Source organism: Neolamprologus multifasciatus, chromosome 3 (genome assembly GCF_963576455.1).
Source record: "Neolamprologus multifasciatus chromosome 3, fNeoMul1.2, whole genome shotgun sequence".
NCBI lineage: Eukaryota > Metazoa > Chordata > Actinopteri > Cichliformes > Cichlidae > Neolamprologus > Neolamprologus multifasciatus.
The window spans coordinates 1,870,411-1,892,646 of NC_140441.1; the positions used below are offsets into that span (position 1 = coordinate 1,870,411).

The following is a 22,236-nucleotide window of genomic DNA, read 5'->3' on the forward strand; positions in this document are numbered from 1 at the left end:
TATTTACAGTATTACAGAGTCTGGCAGTCTTTGCATGATGTCCACGTCACTGTAAGTTTCTAGCTGACTCTCAGGTGTGACAGGTGTGCCAGCAGGAAAGAGTAATAATAACCTGCATCCTGAGGTGTGTCATGCAGGATTAAAGGAGCCAGGCTTTGTTCACCCAGCTAGGATTGTATTTTACACTGACCCTGGGTCAGTATAAGTATCATACAGTTTAAACGAAGCACTGAAACTTATTACAGATGCACTGAAGCTAATCGAGATATTTGCTGTCAATCTGTGGCTGCGATTAAACACTTTACTGGAAACTTTATTAACTAGTAACTTCATCAGTCATGACAGAAGCTAATATTTCTGTGCTAACATCGTTTAAACAGTAACAGCTTTACTCCAATATAAGCTAACGTTTACACCGTAACTTTAATATAAGCTAACCGTAACACCGTAACTTTAATATAAGCTAACCGTAACACCGTAACTTTAAGCTAGCACCATAAAGACGGTAAAACACGTAATAATATCTACAAATGCATCTTAAAGCTGTTATATTAGCACTCGGTGTGTTACTAACATAACCACATTAACATTATTGACACTCGCTGACTTTTAATAGTCATTCTATAAATGCTGTCCGTTTAAACGGTCTTACCTGTAAACACTGCTGTATCCACCGGATTCCTGCCAGAGTGGATTCTGGAGTCTTCCACGCTCCTGTTAGTGATCCTCCATCTGGATGGATGATAACAACCTTCTGAACAATCTAGCAGGAGATGGCCCATATCTATGGGACTGATTTGTGCTAATAACGCCCATTGTATGGACTGATAACAGCCGAAGTGGGTGAATAAAGTCACCCAGTTGATAGCTGTGCCATTACCCAGCATACACCACTCCCTCCATAAATGCAATTAACGATACAAAAGTAATAGCCTATAATTAATGTATCTGCTGTATCTGCTGTTTCTCAGGTAGTTGCTTACATTGTATAATTTATTGTGTTCTGTATACGTCACTACAATGTATTTTGGAAATATACAAATATACGGACAACAGGCTCTTCCGCAGCAGTCTCTTGTCGTCAACAAATAACGTTTAGGGAGCTCTATAGTATTCAATGAGAGGGCCCTGCACGTCAGTTCTCGACGCGAGGGGGTACCCTGAGCGTCAATAAGTGAGGCAGAGGGAGCCTGACCATGCGTCACACATTTGACGAGTTGGGAGTGAGAACGTGTTGGATATTTACTATTGGTTCTTATAGCTGCTTTATTGAACATGGAGTTTCCTCTCAGTGCGTCACATTTTTATTGGACTTGAAACTCATTCTGAATATTTTGCCTCATGGATGTCTTTTTGCTCTCTACATAATTTGGACTGTTTGAAGCTCGAGCAGCTCATTAAATTGAAGTGTTTTTAATTTGATGAAGAGTGAGTCAGACGCTTGATTGAAGCTGGTGTTATTAATAATTCTTATTACTATTTGTTGGAATATATATTTTGGTTGGAAATGCTCTACATTAAGGACGGCACCTGTCACTGGTTTAATATCATGCAGTTCATCACTGTGACCACCTGAGGGCAGTAAGCTGTCATCAGAAAGTATCTCTCTGCTGACAGTGTCAGTGTTGCTATCTGTTTAATAATATCTGTGTTCACATATAGAGCGTCATTATCACACTAATGAACACTAGTGCTGAAACGCTGCAGTGAATGGGTCCTAATGTCAGTATTATTGTATGTGGACAGTTGTAGTTACTGACAGTGACCACTGGAGGGCAGTGACCCTGATAGTTTCTCTGGAACAGTCCAGAAGCCTGTCAGTGAAGCAGGATTAGATGTTCAGTGACGGAACATCAGCAGCAGGAAGTGTATTTTCTCTGTGAAGACAAAACAAGTGTAAATGTGTGTGTTGGTAACTCACTGTCAGTGTTGTTCTCCTCTTTTCTCTCCGTGGCCTCAGAAATGCTGACTCTGTTTGTACATCACTTATTTTCAAATGATAACGCTGTTAAACTGCTTTCATTGAAAATATTAATTTAAATGGAGATAAAATGACATCATGAGGGATTTTTTACCACCCTGTCAATCAAAAAGACGATAAGGAGAAAATGTGAGGCGACCTCTCAGTAAAAGTGAGTGCAGCAGTGAAAAAGTGAATGAAAAGGTGAAAGCAGCTCAAACATTACAGACTGCTTTCAACAGCTTCACATGGAGGATCACACAGATGATGATCGGGAAACACCAAGTTCAGAAAAGAGGAACTTTGAGAAGTCACAAATGGTTTATTTTGCGTCTTTATTGTGATTTTTGTGTTGTAAATATAAAGTCAGTTTTCTGCAGGCCAGATTTATTCCTGCTTTCCAGCCGTCAGAGGAGGCTTGGACTTCCCTCTCTCCCCCTTTGCATGTGTGCTGAGACACACTCACACACACACGAGACATCGGATGGCAGCCTGACCAACGAGACTGACCTCAGCAGGATTGTGGATTTGAACTGATCACAATGACACAGAACTGAACTGAAGATGTGATTATTTGGACTGTTGACTGATGTTATGTGCTGATGATATTTTCTTGTTTTGAGCCAAACTGGATTTCTCTGTAGGAACTCCGTGTTAAAGGGCCAATGCACCAAACTGGCTTTGAGAACAATTTATTGCTCATGCAAGGAAAGACAGAAACGCTCAGAGTAATTAGTATTGGCTCAAGTTCACTGAGCTCATAGCATTAAGTTGGCTTTATTAGGCCTGCATGGCAGACTGGTCTGAGACCCTCAGACTCTCAGATTGCCTTAAATAAGACCATTGTTAAACTGAAGGTTTTACATCAAATCTGTGTGGCGGAGGTCCCGGGCGCGGCTGCAGGGGAGGACTGGTGCAGTGAGCTCAACGGGGCGGTGCTGGAGAGGCAGGTGAGAACACAGCTGATGGAGTTTGGGCTGATGATGGTTTCCTTCCCCTTTTTAGTGAGATGGGAGAGGAGCGGAGGGAAGGCTGTGATCAGCTGAGACGGAAGCTGACCAGATGGTGGACTGTCAAAACTAATAAAAACTCAGAACAAACGTGGCATCTGGCAATAACAAACTGTGTGTGTGTGCGTGTGTACGTGGGTGAAGTGCATTTCAAAATCTAATTCCTAAATCAAGAACTAAAGCTTAACGAATAACCTGTCTTACAGTTACCTGTTATATCTGTCTTACAGTACTGCAGGTACTCCCAGCATGCACACGCGCACGCACATAATCTTGAAAGTAGAGATAGTGTCTGTCTCCTGAATCCAAACTAGAAGCTGGTTCCACAGAAGAGGGGCCTGAAAACTGAAGGCTCTGCCTCCCATTCTACTTTTAGAATAGAATAGAATTCAATTTTATTGTCATTGCACATGTCACAGGGCAACGAAATGCAGTTTGAATCCATCCAGAAGTGCTTTAGCCATGATATAGATATATTACAATATATATTAGCAATAGTATAGATATGTAAGTATATTACATAATGGGTCTATTATGATATGTAATATGTACACGGTATGAAGTATGTTATGAATATGCTATAAGTATGTACAGGCTATGAACAGGATATAAATATGGAAAAAAAAACTATACAGAATATGAAATAAAGAACTTTACAGAAATATGAGATATACAGCTATAGAGAAATATTCTAGAAACAACAAGTAGGCCTGCAGAGCGAGAGCGAAGTGCTCTAATAGGGTGATATGGTACTACAAGGTCATTAAGATAAGATGGGGCCTGATTATTTAAGACCTTGTATGTGAGGAGCAGGATTTTGAATTCAATCCGGGATTTAACAGGATTTAACCTGGTCATTGTGTCCTTGGGCAAGACACTTTACCCTACTGCCTACTGGTGTTGGCCAGAGGGGCCGATGGCACGATATGGCAGCCTCGCTTCTGTCAGTCTGCTGCTGTGGCTACAACCGTAGCTTGCCATTATTATTATTATTTGTCAGTACTCTTGCTGCAGCATTTTTGGATTAACTGAAGACTAACTATTTCTAAGTCACTGTGGAAACTCTGATCAAAGTTAAAGTCCTGATGAAATTCTGATTAACTACATGGGCTCACATGAAAAACTACAGGCTGACATTAATGTACAGTTAGAGCTTAATGCATTCCACTCAGTTTTCCCGAAGTCCACATCTCACAGTGCACTTTTTACAGCCTGGAACAAGCATTTCAACAATTTGACTTTAAATCTGACATTTCAAACACATTTGATTGTTTTGAAATATTGTAATATTATAAGATGATGAAACAAAAAAGGTTCATTTCCTAAAAATCACTTTGTACTTTACTACAATATCTACATGTTAATGTTTGTTTGCTCCCAATTGTTCATTTTTCCTCTTTCACACTGAAAAACACAGAGACTGAAAACATCTGGAACATCTGTACTTTGACTCAAATCAAATCTGTTTTGTACAGTCACAAGTCAACAGCTTTGATTTAGTATTATAATCATAATCATATATATATCATAAATGACTGTACAAATCACTCATTATATATATTATTATTTAAAAGTGATCTTCATAAGATTCAGAGAAACACAACATAGTGATATTCACTGTGAAGCTTTGAGTGGAAAAAGACAAAAACAACATGTGAATAATGGGAGCTTCCATCTTTAAAGGACTGAAGAGGAAGAAGTTTACAAGGAATCGTTTAGAACAGTTTAAAACATCAACTGACTGAATCCATGAATCTGAAAACGTGTTTGAAAGAGACATGTACAGACTGAATCTGTTCAACAGTCAGAGTGTTTCTCTAACAGGATGAAACACTTATGCCTCAACTACACACACTTTCAAAGAACAACCAGGATAGACTCTAAACCCCGGATAAAGAGTTTCAGTGAATGTGGTGTTGAAGGTGTGGAGGTGGATAAGAGTGTCAGAGGAGACTCTGTAGAAGGACAGAGTGCCAGCAGGACAGTCCACATACACTGCTACTCTGTTAGAGACAGAGGAGGAGGAGGCGATGATGGATGTTCCTTTGTTATTGTGCCTGACGGAATCAGGACCATCATCAGAGCAGTAGAGACACCAGGACTGATCATTCCACCCAAACACAACATCTTTACTGTTTCCTTTCCTTCTGATTCCTCTGTAACTCACTGATATGAGAACCCCTCCTCTCCACTCAACCTCCCAGTAACAGCGACCAGTCAGACCATTTCTGCACAGCAGCTGTGGAAGTTGATCAAATCTGCCTGGATGATCAGGATATGACTGAATCTCGTCCACATGTGTCAGAGTTCTGTTGTTGTCAGATAGTTTGAGGTTTGTGTGAACTGTGTTTGTGTCGATTGTGAGTTGACAGGAATCTGATGGAGAGAACAAACACAATCCAGCTGCAGTTATTGATCCATCATCTGTTCATTGATGGACACACTGATGATTACTCCTGACATCAGAGATGTGAATGAGTGATGTGACAGTTTGAAGATGGTTGAATGTGTGCTGCTTTGTTTTCATGAATCACATTAAAAACACACTTACACTTCCTCAGACTTGGTTCTAACCATCGGACTCCAGCAGGCTCCACCCTGAAAGGAGGAGGGGGGTCAGACCAGCACAGTCTCTTTCAGCATGCACACATGGACATTACATGGCTCTCATACACATACTGTTAGACACTGATAAAGGAACAGTCCAACATTTTCACAAATACACTTCAATCCATACGTGGATCAAACTGCTGATGATTTGGACTGATCCTGGATCTGTCAGTTCTTTGAATAGTTATTGCGTGGTCATCATTATCTTTTATGTCCTCTTACAGATTACCTACAGAAAGATGCTGCTTTAGTCAGCAAGGAATAGTCTACATTATTTATGAGCACCGCATAATTGACAAATGTGGGATTTTGGATAATTTCATGCTGCCAACATTGTAAGAAAAGTTTAGGGGAAGCCCCCTTCTCGTTCCAACATGACTGTGCACTAGTGCACAAAGGAAAGGTCCAGTAGCCTGGGCTATGATAGTCACCTATCACCCCACTTTCAGCCACACTCCCGCTGGAGATAGACAGGGCTCACCACATCTACTCTCCTAGATCCTCCAAAGCCAGTACGATGATCCTTCGACTCCTCAAGTACACAGATCGACAGGCCATTCTACAAGGAGCCAGAAAAGCTAAACCATCTCATTCTGATGGCCCTTGGCTGGACTTTTTTGCAGACTACAGTATAGGTACCACGCAGTAGAGGAGCACCTACAAAGATTATGGGTGCAACGATACACAAAATTCACGGTTCGGTTCAATACTTTGGTGTCACGGTTCAATATTTTTTTGATACAAAAAAAGTTCATGCATTTTTAATTTGTCATTTATTAAAATTATTTATTAAAATTAGAAATATATATTTTAACTCAAAAGTACAGTTTTTAAATTTAATGTTGCTGAAACAACAAATAATAATAATAAAAAAATCTATCCGATCGAGGAATCACTCATCTTTGGAAAAGAGAGTTTATTACAGAGAAATGTCTCTTTCCAAAATAAAAGCTCTACTATACGCTTCTTCTGGGCTATATTCTCAGCAGCATATTAAACATATCAGGTCCCCATAAGGAGAATCATGTGCTAACGGCTGTCTAAATGACTCGGGTAAAGTTTGTAGCATGCGTGCTTTTTGTTTTTGTCTGCTTCCACTTGTCTTTGCACTAGGATGATGTCGGAGTAAATGTGCAGTCATATTCGTTGTGTTCCCACTAGTGCTGTCAGAGTTAATCCCGTTAAAATGACATTAACGCCATAACGCAGCAAATCTCCATTAATGAGTTACCGCGGATCGCCCCGTGTGTGGGGCTGGACGGTGTCAACACATTAACGAGCTAACTGCGCTAACGCACTAGTTCCCACCAATTGAACATTGCGTGGCACATCCGACATACTGTTTTACTTTTGTCCATCAGGGTCATACTTCACATGAAAACCAAATTAGTTCCAAACGCCAGATCTGAATGAGGGTGGGGGAGGTTCAATTTCGGCTAGCGTTGAGGCAGTTGCCATGTTGCAATGAGCTTAGCTTCTGTCTCGCTAGCTTGCGCTGCGCTCAGTGGATCTGTGCTCGACAGTGCAGCCTAGGCACAGTAGTCAAACGCAGATCCACTGAGCGCTCAACACAAAGAGCATCGTCAGAAGAAAAATTGATCAAATAAATTTAAAAAATTGTATTGTTCGATACATATGCGTACCAAACTGAAAGTACTGTATCGAACGGTTCAATACCAATACGAGTATTGTTGCACCCCTAACAAAGATGTAAGAGCCTGCTTTTGACAGAAAGGAATCCTCAACTTCTTGATTTACCCTAAAAAAATGCAGAAACTGCAATTCTTAATGCATATAACTTAACACAAATATTACTCAGAAGGTTGCAAGCCTGGGGCAGGGATAGCTTAGTAGGTAGAGTGTTTGCTCCATGATTGGAAGGTCAGGGGTTTAAATTCACCAAAACGGCTACCCTGAGGTACCCCTGAGTAAGGTAACATCTCTACACTGTTCCCCGGGTGCTGGAATGGCGGCTGCCCACTGCTTCACATGCTTCATACGAATCATTTCCTACGGGACTAATTCCCATAGGAAATTAACAGGATTAATAAAGTGTACCAAAAAAAGCCAAGCAGACTTTTAACTATCACAAGAAAATTATTGCAACATCCCTGCTTTTTAAGGAGCACAGAAAAAATACTGACCTCATCCACAGAGATCACAGATACCTTTAGAACTTTCTCGGCCCGACTATATTCGTCTGAATGCTCACCATCTGAGGAAGAACTAGGAGATTTCCTTGACTACATTCACCTGCCTACTCTCCCTCTAGAAGAAGCACTTGATGCTCTCAAACTTACTAACAAAGGCCGCTCACCAGGTATCGATGGTATACCCTCCAGGATGTATGTTATTCATTTTGGGAAACACTGGGACCACTCTAGCTAGAGGCAGGGAATTATGGTATTGATAAGGATGCATTTTTAATTAATAACCCTTAATACAGCCCTAAAAACAGTCTTGCTAAAGCCAGGTAAGGATCCCCTGGAGTGTGGTAACTATCGGCCCATTTCCTTAATAAATGCAGATATTAAATTACATGCCAAGATACTAGCTGCACGCCTTAAGAAATAGGTGACTTCTTGATGTTATTGATGAATCCAGTTGGTCCCAATCTCAGACTGGACTTTCTTTGTGGATACGGAAAATGCGTTTGACTGAGTGGAGGATTTTATGGGAAGTATTACAAAATTTAACTTTGGGCCAAAGTTGATAAATTTCCTCATCTACATCTACACCTCATACTCCACAGAACAAGACAGGGAACAAGACACTCCTCTTTAACCTTTCCATAGAACTCTTAGCATAGTCTATATGTCAAAACTGTTGACCCACTACTACATCTTCTACTTCAGTGGTTCCCAAACTTTTTTTTGCTAGGCCCACCCTCCCCGGCACAAACACATCCTCCAACCACACATACATATTTTGTTTTCAAACTCCACTGCAGTTTATTTCACACCTTAAACCTTTTGTAAACAATTAAACAAATAAATTGCAATAAATTACAGGTTGCAATAAAATAAATTATTACCTCTTTTAAATAACAGAAAAACAAACCATCTTTATGGTATAATTATTTTATCTGTAGTTGTTTTTTCCCTGTGTAAGAATATAGAACATTCTTATCGATACATTTTTCAAAAAAAATGCCTCTCTGTGCAAAATGTGTTTAAAAACATAAACAACTCCCTGAGAGGAAAAATAAAAATAATAAATTAAAGGTTTGTTGTGCAAAAATAACACATTTAATTCTCACATCTTTTCAGTGACTGGTGTGAGCCTGTTTGTTGCTGCAGATCGTCTCAAACCTGGGTTGCAGTTTCGAGACTGCCACTTTGACTTCATTTTCAAATGTCCAGCTTTGATCTGTATTTTGTCTTGATTTTGTCTCAAGTTTTCTGACAAGTGATGTGAGTTTATCTGCCAGATGTGGGAAGTGAGTGTTTGTGCCCTGAACTAGTCTCACCATTCTCCTAGAACTATTGTCAGCTAGAGTTAATCATGCAAAACCCTCAGAGACTTGTAGGGTTTGGATTTGGGGTAATGTTCTTGTTAACCTACAGGTTAAATTTCTCTACATTTATGTCATATATTATACTACTTATGTATAAATATCTGTTAAAGCACAGCTCTTGTTTTGCACTCTAATAATTTATACTAATAGGTAGTTCTGACTATTTTATGTTCCATTTTTACATCTTTATGGCCGGTGATGTGTAGAATGCAACAAGTTTGCAACTTTGCACCTTGTAATCGTTCTAAATTATGGAAAGGAATAGTAATGGAGATGGAAGATAAGATCTGGGAAGGATACCCAGAAAGTTATGCAAGTCATGGGTTGTACTTCATCGACGAGGGGTTGTTACAGGCTCCTAACTCAATAAAAGTTTTTGGTGTCTCAATTTATAAGTATCTTTCACTTTTCTTGATAAACTGGACTAATGTTTCTTCTGTGAGCACAGGAACAATTGAAAGAAATGTTTCCAGCTCTTCTATCAGACATTCTCTCCATACCTGAGAGTGTCTAGTCTCCAGGATGGATCCATCAATCCTGCCGACAGCAGTTTTAGTCCCAAGGCCCCGGGTTGATTGTAGCTGAGGTCCAGCTCTTTCAGATGAGAGGGATTGGAACTCAGAGCTGAAGCCAGAAAAGTACAGCCTTCCTCTGTGATCAGACAGCCTGACAGACTGCAAACACACCACACAACAATTCATCTATAAACAGTTGACTTATATTTTCTTCATTTTTTCAGTTTAATTCTGCTTTATTTATAGTAGTTCAATTTTCTTTTGTTTTCTTTTGTAATAGTCCACATCTATTTTCGAAAATTCTGGGAACTAGATGTAGGGTGTGCAAAATTGTAAATTTTGGTATCGATCTGATATGAAGTAAACAAAGGGCTTGTGTTCCCTGAACCGATACCAATAACAATACATATACTTTTAACTTGATTTATAAGTGCACCTTATATGTCGATCAGGCACAATATTAGGACCACCTGCCTAACATTGGGTTGTTTCAAGCATACTGCTTGATGTCATCCACGTAGAAGAGGTGGTTAATAATTGCGTCTACGATGACCTGGATGACTGAGAACCTTCACAGACATATTTAAACTGAGGGTATTGTCAAGTGTCATGGTCCTGGGTTATTCTACCCAGTGTTTTTTAGTTTTATTGTATTTTCTGTCATTTTGTATTATATTTAAGTCATGTTGTTATTCTATGGGTTTATTCTATTGTCCCTAGGTTATTCTGCTTAGTTTGGTTTATTAGATTCCCCCTTGTGTCTTTGCCCTCAGTGTCTCCCCCTGGGTGTCTGTGTTTATACAGTGGTGTGAGTCCTTGTGCCTTTTTTCTCTCCTTGTGTTTTATTCCATGTTGTTTCTCCAGCCCATCATGTCTGCCTCTCTCCTTCGTTCCCTCTCATCTGTCTCTCCTCCACTCGTATCTCGTTACCTGTTTTATTGTGAAGGTCTTGTGTTTCCATGTACGTTCTGTCTCGCTATGATTATCCATGTCAGCTGTGTTCCCCGTGTGCTCCCACATCCCCTTTTATCTTTCTGTGTATTTATGTCAGCGTCTCCCTCAGTTCCGTGTCACAGTCTCCCTCATACCAATCTGTCTGTTCTGCCTGCTAAGCCTGCCAAGTTTATTTTGCATATTCAAGTTTAGTTTTTTCTCGTGTCCAGCAATAAAGCTGCCTTTTTGAGTTTAAGTTTCATCGCCGCGAATAAGTCAGAATTTTGAGTCCTTTCCTGCCTGCCTGCACAGCAGAATATTGGAAAGAAGACTTCGAGGACCTCCTTAATCCCACTGACATGTCTTTCATAGAGGAAGCAGAGTCTGGGGATAAGGGGGACGACTCCTCCATCACGAGGTGTTAGGTCACTGAGGCAGTTAAACAAATCTTTGATGGCCAAGCCCCTGTACTGGATGAGATTTGCCCTCTACAATTTGCTTCTACAATGTTGCATGCAGATCAGGGTTGGTACCTTTGGATTGGCAGCCTGGGGTACTGAACAAGTGGGACCGGAGGGTGTGCTCCAATTATAGAGGGATCACACTCCTCAGTCTCACTGGAAAAATCTATGCCAAGGGGCTGGAAAGGAGAGTCCATCTGGTAGTCGATTTCGAATACTGGAGTAACAATGTGGTTTTCTTCCTAGTTACGGAACACTGGATCAGCTTTTTACCCTTTTAAGGATACTTGATGATGGATGGGAAAAGCATGGCTGTTTATCTATCTGTCTATCTATCATGATGATGATCAAGCAGGCAGGTATGAACAAAAGATTAAAGTTCATAAAGATAAGTAGCAAACTAAATCGACAAAGCATAAACTAGCATACATACTGTAAATGTGGCACCAGGGGACATGGATGAAACGGGAAGGAGAATAGAAGAATACAATCACCTAGGATGACATCTGTTATGCAGAACCTCAGGGCATGCAGTTCGTGCTCCAAGCTATGTATGACATGCTACCCTGTCCAGCAAGCCTGCCTCTCTGTGACAAGAGAAAGCATCCAACATGCCTCCTCCAAACCAGGTGAGGGTACACTGCATATCTACAACAGCTACCCAAAAGCCCTTAGGGACAGTAAACAGGTCTGCAGTCAAAGAAAAATCTCATTTTAATGGCTTACTGATGCCAGATATTCCTCTCTAAGACCTACAACTCTCTTGGCATCAGAGGAGCTGCAAAGAGGAAGGCCATCAAATCTGTCACTGAGGCTGCAAAAAGAGCCTTCAGGTGGATTTGCATTAATAGGTCCAAATCGTGGGCCAGTGCAGCTGGGACATAAGTCAAGGTCTCCTCAGGCCTGACTGAGTCACCTAATCAAGGCTGTCTTAATGTTGCAAGGCCCAAAACATGTGATGACCTCAAGAAAAATCAATGACAATATATCTCAGCATATCTATGGATGTCTGTACAATATACTTTTTTTGGTATTCTAACTAAATGCAAAATGTAGCTTTTCTCTTAATTTTTCTGTAGTCCTAAATCTAACTCCTAATGCTACAGTTCATAACAATGAAAGGAAATTGGTATGCTATGAACATAGATCTCTAAATGATCATTGCATAAATTTGATTCATTCAAACAAATCTAAAACAAAATTCGCATATCAAACATTTTTAGATAGCAAGTCAGAATCTGATAATACATGTAAAAGGTTAATAAAAGGTCGTTTTAAATTTCTATAAGGGTTAGCTGTCTATGCAAAAATAATTATTCAGAAATTCAGATTTTTTTTAAAGTGAAAAAGTTTACTTACCGGAGAGTTTCCAGTGTACAACACAAACTCTTCAGTCCAGTAGAGAGAATCTTCACTCCTGAGTCCTGTAGGTTGTTGTTACTCAGATCCAGCTCTCTCAGATTAGAGGACTGAGAGCTGAGAACTGAGGACAGAGCTTTACAACTTCTTTCTGAGAGGTTACAGCCACTCAGTCTGAAACACAATGACATTTGTGATTAAAAAAAACAAAGCACTGTATGGTATACCTATGACCTATTGTCTGTGTGTTCAACTTGGCTATATGCAATGTATTAAGATTTATGGCTCAAAACACTTTGGATATCAAGGAGAAGGTGAGATATGCTACTATTGAAGATAAAACAATGGTCTCATATCATGTTGCATCACCATTTACCTGCCCTTACCTTCAGTTACCTCCAGTAACTTAAGTAGTGAAGGTAGTTTGAAAGAGATTACAGGATGACTCCACCTTAACAACAGGAACACTCTAACAGTAGCCTGCTGAGTGTGTCTGCTCTTGTAGCGATCTTCGGGTCACATATTATGCATACCATGTGTGACTGCAACCATTCCCCAACTTTCTGTGAATTGTACTAATTACTTATTGATAAATGGTCATGAAAATTTCTATATTAATGGTCACGAAATTGACCTCATAACCCATTGTTAGTCCACTGTGATCATTTTGCTCATGATGGAAAAGTACTGTTTATAAAATTGTGGAAACGTGTCAACTGAAACTGAGGTGGTCACTTGACTGACAAAACGTCCCTTCCATGGAGAATTTTACATTCAAATGAACAGAATCAGCTTGACAAGATTATAAGTTTAATTCAATTGTTCTTTTTTCCATTGTGCATACATGCTTTCCATGTGAGTGTGAATGGTTGTCTGTCTCTCTGTGCTAGCCCTGTGTTAGATTGGTGAAAACCAAAGGGTGTACCCTGCCTCTCGCACTAAGCTAGATAGGGTAGGCCTAGAACATACCCCCCCATGACCCCAGTAAGGATAAGCAGAAGAAAATGGATGGATGGATGAATGGTTTTCTATTAAGTGGAATCAACATTTTAAAATTAAAGGGATGGTCACATATTTACTTACAGAGCTTGGTTGGAGGCTTTGACCACTGGCAGCAGCCTCAGAAGAGCCTCCTCTGAAGCAGAGTATTTCTTCAGGTCAAACACATCCAGATCTTCTTCTGATGACAGTAAGATGAAGACCAGAGCTGACCACTGAGCAGGAGACAGTTTATTTGTGGAGAGGCGTTCTGCTTTCAAGGACTGTTGGATCTCCTCCACTAGAGAACAATCATTCAGTTCATTCAGACAGTGGAACAGATTGATGCTCTTTTCTGCAGGCAGATTCTCACTGAGCTTCTCCTTGATGTACTGGACTGTTTTCTTATTGGTCTGTGAGCTACTTCCTGTCAGAGTCAGCAGGCCTCGAAGGAGACTCTGATTGATCTGCACTGACAGACCCAGGAGGAAGCGGAGGAACAAGTCCAAATGTCCATTTGGACTCTGTAAGGCCTTGTCCACTGCACTCTGGTAGAAGAATGTAGGATCTCTTGTTCCAGACTTCTGGGAGTCTGTCTGTTGTTCTTCCAGCAGATTGAGTCCAGAGTTGATGAAGGTCAGATGGACATGGAGAGCAGCCAGAAACTCCTGAACACTCAGATGGATGAAGCAGAACACCTTGTCCTGGTACAGTCCTCTCTCCTCTTTAAAGATCTGTGTGAACACTCCTGAGTACACTGAGGCTGCTCTGATATCGATGCCACACTCTGTCAGGTCTGATTCATAGAAGATCAGGTTTCCTTTCTGCAGATGATCAAAAGCCAGTTTTCCCAGAGACTCAATCATCTTCCTGCTCTCTGGACTCCAGTGTGGATCTGTCTCAGCTCCCCCATCATACTTGACCTTCTTCACTTTGGCCTGAACCACCAGGAAGTGGATGTATAGTTTTGTGGAAGTTCAGAGGAAGTCGACACTCATCCAGACCATCAAAGATGAACACAACCTGGAAGTCTTCAAAGCTGCAGATTCCTGCTTCTTTGGTTTCAGTAAAGAAGTGATGAACAAGTCCCACCAAGCTGAACTTTTCCTCTTTCAGCACATTCAGCTCTCTGAAAGTGAATGGAAATATGAACTGGATGTCCTGGTTGGCTTTGTCTTCAGCCCAGTCCAGGGTGTATTTCTGTGTTAAGACTGTTTTCCCAATGCCAGCCACTCCCTTTGTCAGCACTGTTCTGATTGGTTCATCTCTTCCAGGTGAGGCTTTAAAGATGTCTTCATGTCTGACTGTACACTCTAGATTGTCTGGCTTCTTGGATGCTGTTTCAATCTGTCTGACCTCATGTTCATCATTGACCTCTGCAGTCCCTCCCTCTGTGATGTAGAGCTCTGTGTAGATCTGATTCAGAAGGGTTGGGTTTCCTGCTTTAGCGATGCCCTCAAACACACACTGGAACTTCTTCTTTAGAATAGACTTAAGTTCATGCTGACTCCATTCAACGTCCCTAATTAAAGTTCCTAAAAGAGTCAATAGACAAAAGCATCACTATGGATTATTAAATGCACATATTTTGAATATATATGTGCATTCATTGAAACAATAGTAAAGGTTCTATTCATCCAGCAGCTTAAATTTTTGAAGAAATCCTCTTACTGCTCTGTAATTCGTCAGCCAGCTCCTCCTGCTTTATTCTCCTCAGGAAATGCAGTGTGATCTTCACAAATGATTCTCTGATGCTATTCGGCTCTTCATCCTCACCCGCTAATGCACAATTATTGTCCGTCTGACTCGCTAAGCATTCTGGGTAATCTGGACACAGAACCTTCTGGATCTTCTTAAGTTCTTTCTTCACAAAAGTCACCATTTTGTCCTCCAAGAGCTGCAATGGAATACTTTATGAATGAGGGCGGAGTGGGAGGGTGAGGTTGCTGTACCATAGATACTGAGAAAAAACAGAACAAAATGCAAGCAACAAGAGAGAGGAAACAGAGACATGCAATATTGTATGTGTCCATAACAGAAGAGAACTTTAGAGCATATCATCAGAAGTCTCACCCCTGACCCTAACAACAAGTAAAAAGGAAAGTTGGAAGCCTAGTCTTAAAAGTCAGTCATCTTGCTATTAAAAACTGGTATCTGATTTTAGAGGAGACGATCTTGACAGCTATTCCTCCCATTCTACGGTTAGAAACTTGAGGAACCACAAGTAAACCTGCAGTTTGACAGCGAAGTAACTGGTTGATATAATAAGGCAGTATGACCTCTGTAACAAAAGATATGATTTTCAGCTAATGTCAAGGGTATATGACATCTCATCTCTGCAGCATTTTAATAACTCCCCAGTGCAAACACTGTGTTGAACATTTTTACATCACTAAAATTGTCCGCAGTAAACGGTTAATTCATAGAAATCAATTCAGTGATGTGCAATACCAAGAGTCCTAATGAAATCCAAACCCTGACCTGTCTTTAACAAAAAAAAAAAAAAAAAAGAATCAGACGTATTTTCGATCAGACCTGCACTGTTCAAAATGCCATAGATGCCATATTTCATGACAAGACCAAGTTTTTTCTATAATGTTTTCCAATTATCTATCTAGGCAGATAGTTTACCGGACACTACCATTAGAGCCAGCAGTTGAAGGATGACATGTAACTGTTCAGGTCAAATTAGTCAGTGGTCAACAACACCACAGTTTTACATTGTTTAGGTTTTCCCAGCTTCCAGTGTTTATGCTTTCATTTAAAGAGTGTTGAGTTGTGCTTCTAATACACTGCCTTGCCTCCAGTAATTAGAAAAAAGTATGTTATATGGACAATTATAGCTAAGAGGGAAGAGGAATAACTACAGATCTCAAAAATTATGTCATGCAGTTTAAAGGAGGCAGAGGTCTGTCAAGGACAATTGGATCTACCTTCTGAACTAAAACCCTTGCATGTAAAAGTAGTTGTTGTACATATACAGACCGTAAATATGGAGTCCAGGTGTCTTTGATGCTGCTGGGAAGACTGACCACTGGGAACCTCTGAGCTCTCCTGGTCCACTCTGTGGAGGAATCATGAAGATCAAGAATAATACAAAAGATAACCAAGTAATTAAGATGCTGGTGCTTCCCATCCCTAATAATAATAATAATAATAATAATAATAATAATAATACTTTTGTCTGATACCTTGTTAGTATCTTGCTCTTGACTACTCTTATTGTCTTTTGCTTGTATTTCTTCTTTTTCTCTTATTTATTGCTGCTCTTTTTGGTAAACTACAAGCACAGTCTATCTCAAAATTAATATGTTTGTATATTATTATTAAATTTACTCAGGTATTTTCTTGTGATGTAGCTGAAGCTGCTGGACCTGCAGGGGTGTTGATGTGATCAGATCTAGTGTATGACTGGCTCAGGTCGACTGCACAAAGCTGAGTGTCAAACTTTGTCTTCTTCCTGTAGCTCTTCTACACTATTACATGTGACACAGTGACAGGAAGTTCATTCATACATGAGTGGATCGAGATCTGGCAGGAAAACGTGGAACCTCCTCTGCAGAACAGCTGTCTGAAGATTATACACATCAGCCAGCTGGATCATTGCTTCATGTTTTAAAGGAGGTTTCTTTATCAGTCAGTTCAATATTCGAACAAGAACCTCATCAGATCATGTCACTGTTACACTGAAGGTGAAATTACATTAAAACTGAAAAATGATGGAGACGAGTTTCAGAGAAAATCAAAGTCCAAACGTCTTTCTTCTGGCTTCAGATGGAAAGTTCAGTGTTCACAGTTCATGCTCTTCATTTTATCACTGTGAGAATCCAAAAAACCTCCATGAAGACAAACTTCTCAGCCAGAAATCAAAGCAGCGCTTACATGGAGTCACACTCATTAAACTATTCGTCCCCCTCCATCCAGCAACACCTAAAACACCCGAGTGGAAGTTCCTCCCTACACTGTTGTTTGTGGAAACACTCCAACACACACCGCTTCACATATAAACATAGAAATGTGTGTGAAACAGAGCTGAGCTGACATTCAACATGATGGAGGATTTATTCACAAACACTGAGTCATAACATCATTTAGACACACATTACCTCTGCAGGAGGACACACGTCTGATTTAAATGTTATAATAAAATCTTTCGATTGGTCACTCTTGAAGGACACACAGCTGGTGCAAGGTTCATGGGAATCAAATAATAATAATAATAATGGATTGCATTTATATAGCGCTTTTCGGGACCCCTCAAAGCGCTTTACAATGCCACTATTCATTCACTCTCACTCTCACACACTGGTGGAGGCAGCTACAGTTGTAGCCACAGCTGCCCTGGGGCAGACTGACAGAAGCGAGGCTGCCATATCACGCCATCGCCATCTCTGGCCAACACCAGTAGGCGGTAGGTGAAGTGTCTTGCCCAAGGACACACGACCGAGATTGTCCGAGCCGGGGCTCGAACCAGCAACCTTCCGATTACAAGACGAACGCCCAACTCTTGAGCCACGATCGCCCCAAATATCTGATTGATCCTGATAGGAAAATAAAATAAATAAAATAAAATAAAATAAAAAAAATACTTGAAATTCATTATCTTGATTTTAAAATGCAAATCCATCCATCCATTCTCTTCAGCTTATCATTGCCAGGGTTGTGGGGGGACTGTAACCTATCCCAGCGGGAGAAACACTGGACAGGTTGCCAGTCATTCGCAGAGTTTAAAATGCAAATGGTTTAATAATTTTAATAATGTTTTAATAATAGTATAATATTTATTTATAAAATTAATAATAGTTTTAATAATGGTTTAATAAAATCTATAAATATCTTTTTAAAATCACAAACAAACAAACCAAATTAAATTAGAATAACATTTCCCCATCAAAAATTATTCAACTAACAATAAATTAGTTTATAAAATCTAGCCTAACCCTGATTAATTTTTGAGTATTACTCTATGTTAGATAAGTTATTTGATTCTACAGTATATTAAATATTTTGTGTTCCTATTCTGCACATGTTACAGGTCAGCTGTAATATTAATATTAATTATTCCTTGGATGAACAGATGTCCAAAGTAGGGATACCTGAACAGGCAATGAAGTACAATACTGAAATTCAGAAAATGTAACAATGTTATCAACATCTTTTTCAGCACTGTTGGTATAGGGCCAGACAAGAAAAAAAAAGACAATCTTATACTGAAATAACTTTTCCAATGCAATATGAGACATGATCAATATAAAGCTGATATGCCTAATTCTGTCCATGTTTTGACAGACAACATAGGAGAACATCAGAAAAGAGCTTCTCCGAACCAGTCATGGTTGGAACAGAGTTAAAGCCATGTCAGTTTACGCTGACTCACTCAGCATAGGAGGAACAGCCCGCAGCCACACATCTGCTAACCTCTGGGCTGCTCCAGCCACATACAGCACTATGTTATGAGTAACATACTGAGCAACAGCATCACCGAATGTGACACCAAAATGCACAAGCCTAAGGCTCAAATAATGAGATAACATAAACAGTAGTATAAAATAAAGTTGTTTGTTTGAAACGTTTTTTTTGATTTTGTTCATATTCATCTGCAACACCTCAAGCTTTTTTATAGTCAGCATTAAAATGGACAGGAAACAGTGCATAAATAAAGGCCAATTTATACCATGGAGCCCTAATACTGTCTGTGAAGCTGGATTTAAGAAATAAGCCTTTAAAGTCAAAGTATATATAGCATGTTTAGCACTATCTTGCGCCGGTACAGAACATGATGTCACCTGTTTTTTGGTTCCTGCTAATAGACTCATCTTACTTTATATTTGCTGACAGTTAGGTGTGGGGGTGAGTGGTGGTGTACCCAGTACCCGCTGTCATCAAGACAAGAAGTTCCTTACCCTGCATTGAGTGTTGCACCTTAAATCCAGCACCCTCAGAGTGTACACTAAACATAAGGAAGGTGGCCGAGGACTAGTGAGTGTCAGAACTATTGGAGGAAAACATGAGCACGAGCATGACTTCCTGTTTGCTGAAGTGGATTTTCAGTAAACCAAAAGGTTGTTTTTAAAAGACAGTTTAAATGGGATTGAGGGAATGACGTGTTTGCACTGCAGTTTATATCCAACAACATCAAACAGTTAAATCAAAGCTCACCTCTCTGCAGCAGACAGAGGCTGGGATTTAAAATCAATGGGACGATCTGCAGAACGGTCACTCTTTAAGGACACACAGCTGGGTTCAGGTTCAGGTCCAGCAGCTCTCTCATAAATCCTGTTAGAAGAAAAATGTGTTTTTAATTTACAACCACAGAAGCTGATGAAGACTAAGAATATCTTCATCATCCCAAAAGAGAAACAGGTTTTCAGGATGAGCATGAGCAGAAGGAAACTCCAAACTAGTGTTGGCAGTGTGAGAACAGAGCGCCACTCAGAGGTAAACACAGTCATTTACAGTGTGCAGGACTATTGATGGTCCTACTGTGAGCAGCAGGAGTTTAAATGTACATGTTGGACATGTTTTACAGAATAAAGGAACTCCTCACTCAGTGACTTCCTTTGACCAGGAAACAACATCAAGAAGTTTATTTAAATCAAACTGACATCAGAGAAATCAAATGTTACTAACAGCTCACCTCTCTGCAGCAGACAACTGCTGGCTTTTAAAATCAATGAGACGATCTGCAGACCCGTCACTCTGTAAGGACACAGAGCTGGGTGGAGGTCCAGGCTGGTTCCTGTGAATAATGATGGAGCAGTGATGTGAGTGCTGAGCTGTGACATGGAGAAGAGTCATGTACAGTTAGAGATGGTCATCTCACCTCTCAGCTTTGGTCTGGCTCTCTCTGGCTCTTTTAGAGGGAGGGACTCCCTCCTCTCTGTCCTCACACTGATCCATGCTGCTCAATTCACATCAGCTCACACACACTTTCTACCTTCACCTGCAGAGGAAACACAAATCATTCATGTGCACATCAACTGAGAGCTGCAGAGGTCATATCTGATGTGTTGGACTAACATCCACTCCATCTGAAACACAGCTTTCATCATTCAGCCCTGTGTATAGATGTGAATTTTTTTTTATTCAGAAAGATGAAGTTTGTGTTTCAGTCATGTAGTGACTCTTGCTGCTTAACTGTACGAGGTTAGTTAAACACTGTGAAACAGATCATACAGACCCCGCCATCTTAGAAGAAATTATTAAAGACAGGGGGGCATCCTTTACAGCAATTGCTACAGTTATTGATTGTTCCATGTTTATTTCAGTATAGTAGTGTTCAATTCTTTACAGTTTTTAATGTCCTCTTAAAAGTATTCTGGTGTAAATCAATGAACAAATCAGTCCATGCAATCTTTCTGAATGATTTCACAATGATGGTTCTTTTATACCCAAGCATTTTGCTAAAACACTTGAAAATACTTTTTTACTAATATTTTTTTTAAAGAACTCGAGTAATTGGGCATATCATGAACAAATTCCATCATAAATGTTAATCATTGCAATTAACGGGAGATGGTAACAAAAACACTGGAGCTGAGCTTAGCTGTGACGCCATCCCGTACACCGCCTTTACTGCTGAACTACCGCGTTGTGTCCGCGGAAGTCTGCACTCCCGAGCGAACTTGTAAGAACTAGAATTAGGGAAGTATGAACTTCTGTGTTGAGATTAGACTTGGTCAAACGTTCCGCACCAGCTGTAAACATAAATAATGTCATGTAAGTTATGACGCCTCTCTGCATTTTTACACGGTGCTGAGCTACCAGCCAGGCTAAAGTCAGACCATTTGTCACAGGTCTCCTTACTGCAGTCAGCCGCCATCGCTATGCAAGAGATAACATCATCAGTCTGAGTCAGTCTCACACATTAAATGGTCCAGCTGTGAATCTGTTACTATTGAGCGGCAGATTTGTGCTGGAACTAAGCTGCACACCGTTGTTGTTAGCAAGGAAAACATTACAAACTGCTAACACTACCTTCACAACGAAACGACCAGCATCATTCACAAACACAAAGTCAAGGAAGGAGGAGCCGTAGAAAGAAGGAAACACGCAGAGAAGTTAGCGTCATCTCGGGCCAGCTGGAGCCCCGCCCCTTCTAATGACGTTAGTCAGCCTATGCAGAGACTACACATGAAAAACCATTATCACTCTGAATTTACAGCTCATTTTCACAGGTTTGATTTTTTCAAACTGTAGTTATGATACGGGATATTTAATTTTAGTTTTTGAAAGTTCAAATGCTTAGAAAAAACTACAAAGTGACAATTTTGATTGTATATTATATTTAAATTAAATAATAATATTAAAAATAGACGCAATACAGTCATTGCAGGACTGTGACTTTGTTTTTTTTAAAGAGCAGACATTATATTTTAAGGATCTGAATGTTTTTTGTTTTGTTTTTTAGTTACAGGAAAAGGACTCCAAGGCAGCCAGGAATAATACAAGGTGTGTCTTTTTAATGCCAAGTCCACAACTGTAAAATATTCCAACAAGCCACAAACCAGGCAGGAACACATGAGAGAAGGTTACCAGACAGTGACAGACATGACAGGTGACAAAGGGAACAAACCCAAAGCTTTATTTACAAAAAGGATAATTAAGGAAATATTGAACAGCTGGTTGGGACTATTCAGGGATACCAAAATGCAAGGTCCATACATAATTCCAGAAAAGTTGGGATGTTCTTTAAATTTGAACAAAATGAAAACTAAGACTTTCATATCATAAGAGCCAATATTTTATTCAGCCGTACTTTGGTCAAAACTTGTTGTTTTTTTAAAAAGTGCTATATAAATAAACAGGAACTTGGTGTAGCATTGGTGTTTCTGGAGTTTTGGTGTTGGAATTAAGTCCCATTTATTTTGCCTGGTTTCCAGGTTTCCGGTTG

At 40.0% G+C, this 22,236-nt stretch overlaps 2 protein-coding genes across 4 annotated transcripts; both read right to left on the reverse strand.

Moving 5' to 3' along the window:
- Nucleotides 1-3,320: 3,320 nt before the first annotated feature.
- On the reverse strand, nucleotides 3,321-14,315 carry LOC146521012 (uncharacterized). Its single transcript, XM_085154405.1, has 5 exons — nucleotides 13,449-14,315; nucleotides 12,366-12,539; nucleotides 9,598-9,771; nucleotides 5,522-5,568; nucleotides 3,321-5,346 (listed from the first exon to the last, which is right to left on the reverse strand). The coding sequence occupies exons 1-5, from the start codon at nucleotides 14,207-14,209 to the stop codon at nucleotides 4,805-4,807; spliced, it is 1,698 nt and encodes a 565-aa protein (XP_085010531.1). The 5' UTR covers nucleotides 14,210-14,315; the 3' UTR covers nucleotides 3,321-4,804.
- Nucleotides 14,211-21,429, reverse strand: LOC146521013 (uncharacterized). Of its 3 annotated transcripts, none has more exons than XM_085154471.1 (7): nucleotides 21,321-21,429; nucleotides 20,167-20,286; nucleotides 19,981-20,082; nucleotides 19,503-19,619; nucleotides 16,329-16,407; nucleotides 15,015-15,240; nucleotides 14,211-14,878 (listed from the first exon to the last, which is right to left on the reverse strand). In XM_085154471.1, exons 2-7 carry the CDS (start codon nucleotides 20,241-20,243, stop codon nucleotides 14,256-14,258), a joined length of 1,224 nt encoding a protein of 407 aa, XP_085010597.1. In that variant the 5' UTR covers nucleotides 20,244-20,286; nucleotides 21,321-21,429; the 3' UTR covers nucleotides 14,211-14,255. The 3 variants fall into 3 exon arrangements, with proteins under 3 accessions (XP_085010597.1, XP_085010598.1, XP_085010596.1); XM_085154472.1 differs by lacking the exon at nucleotides 21,321-21,429 and having other exon boundaries at nucleotides 19,981-19,997; nucleotides 20,055-20,082; nucleotides 20,167-20,379; XM_085154470.1 differs by lacking the exon at nucleotides 21,321-21,429 and having other exon boundaries at nucleotides 20,167-20,381.
- Nucleotides 21,430-22,236: the final 807 nt, after the last annotated feature.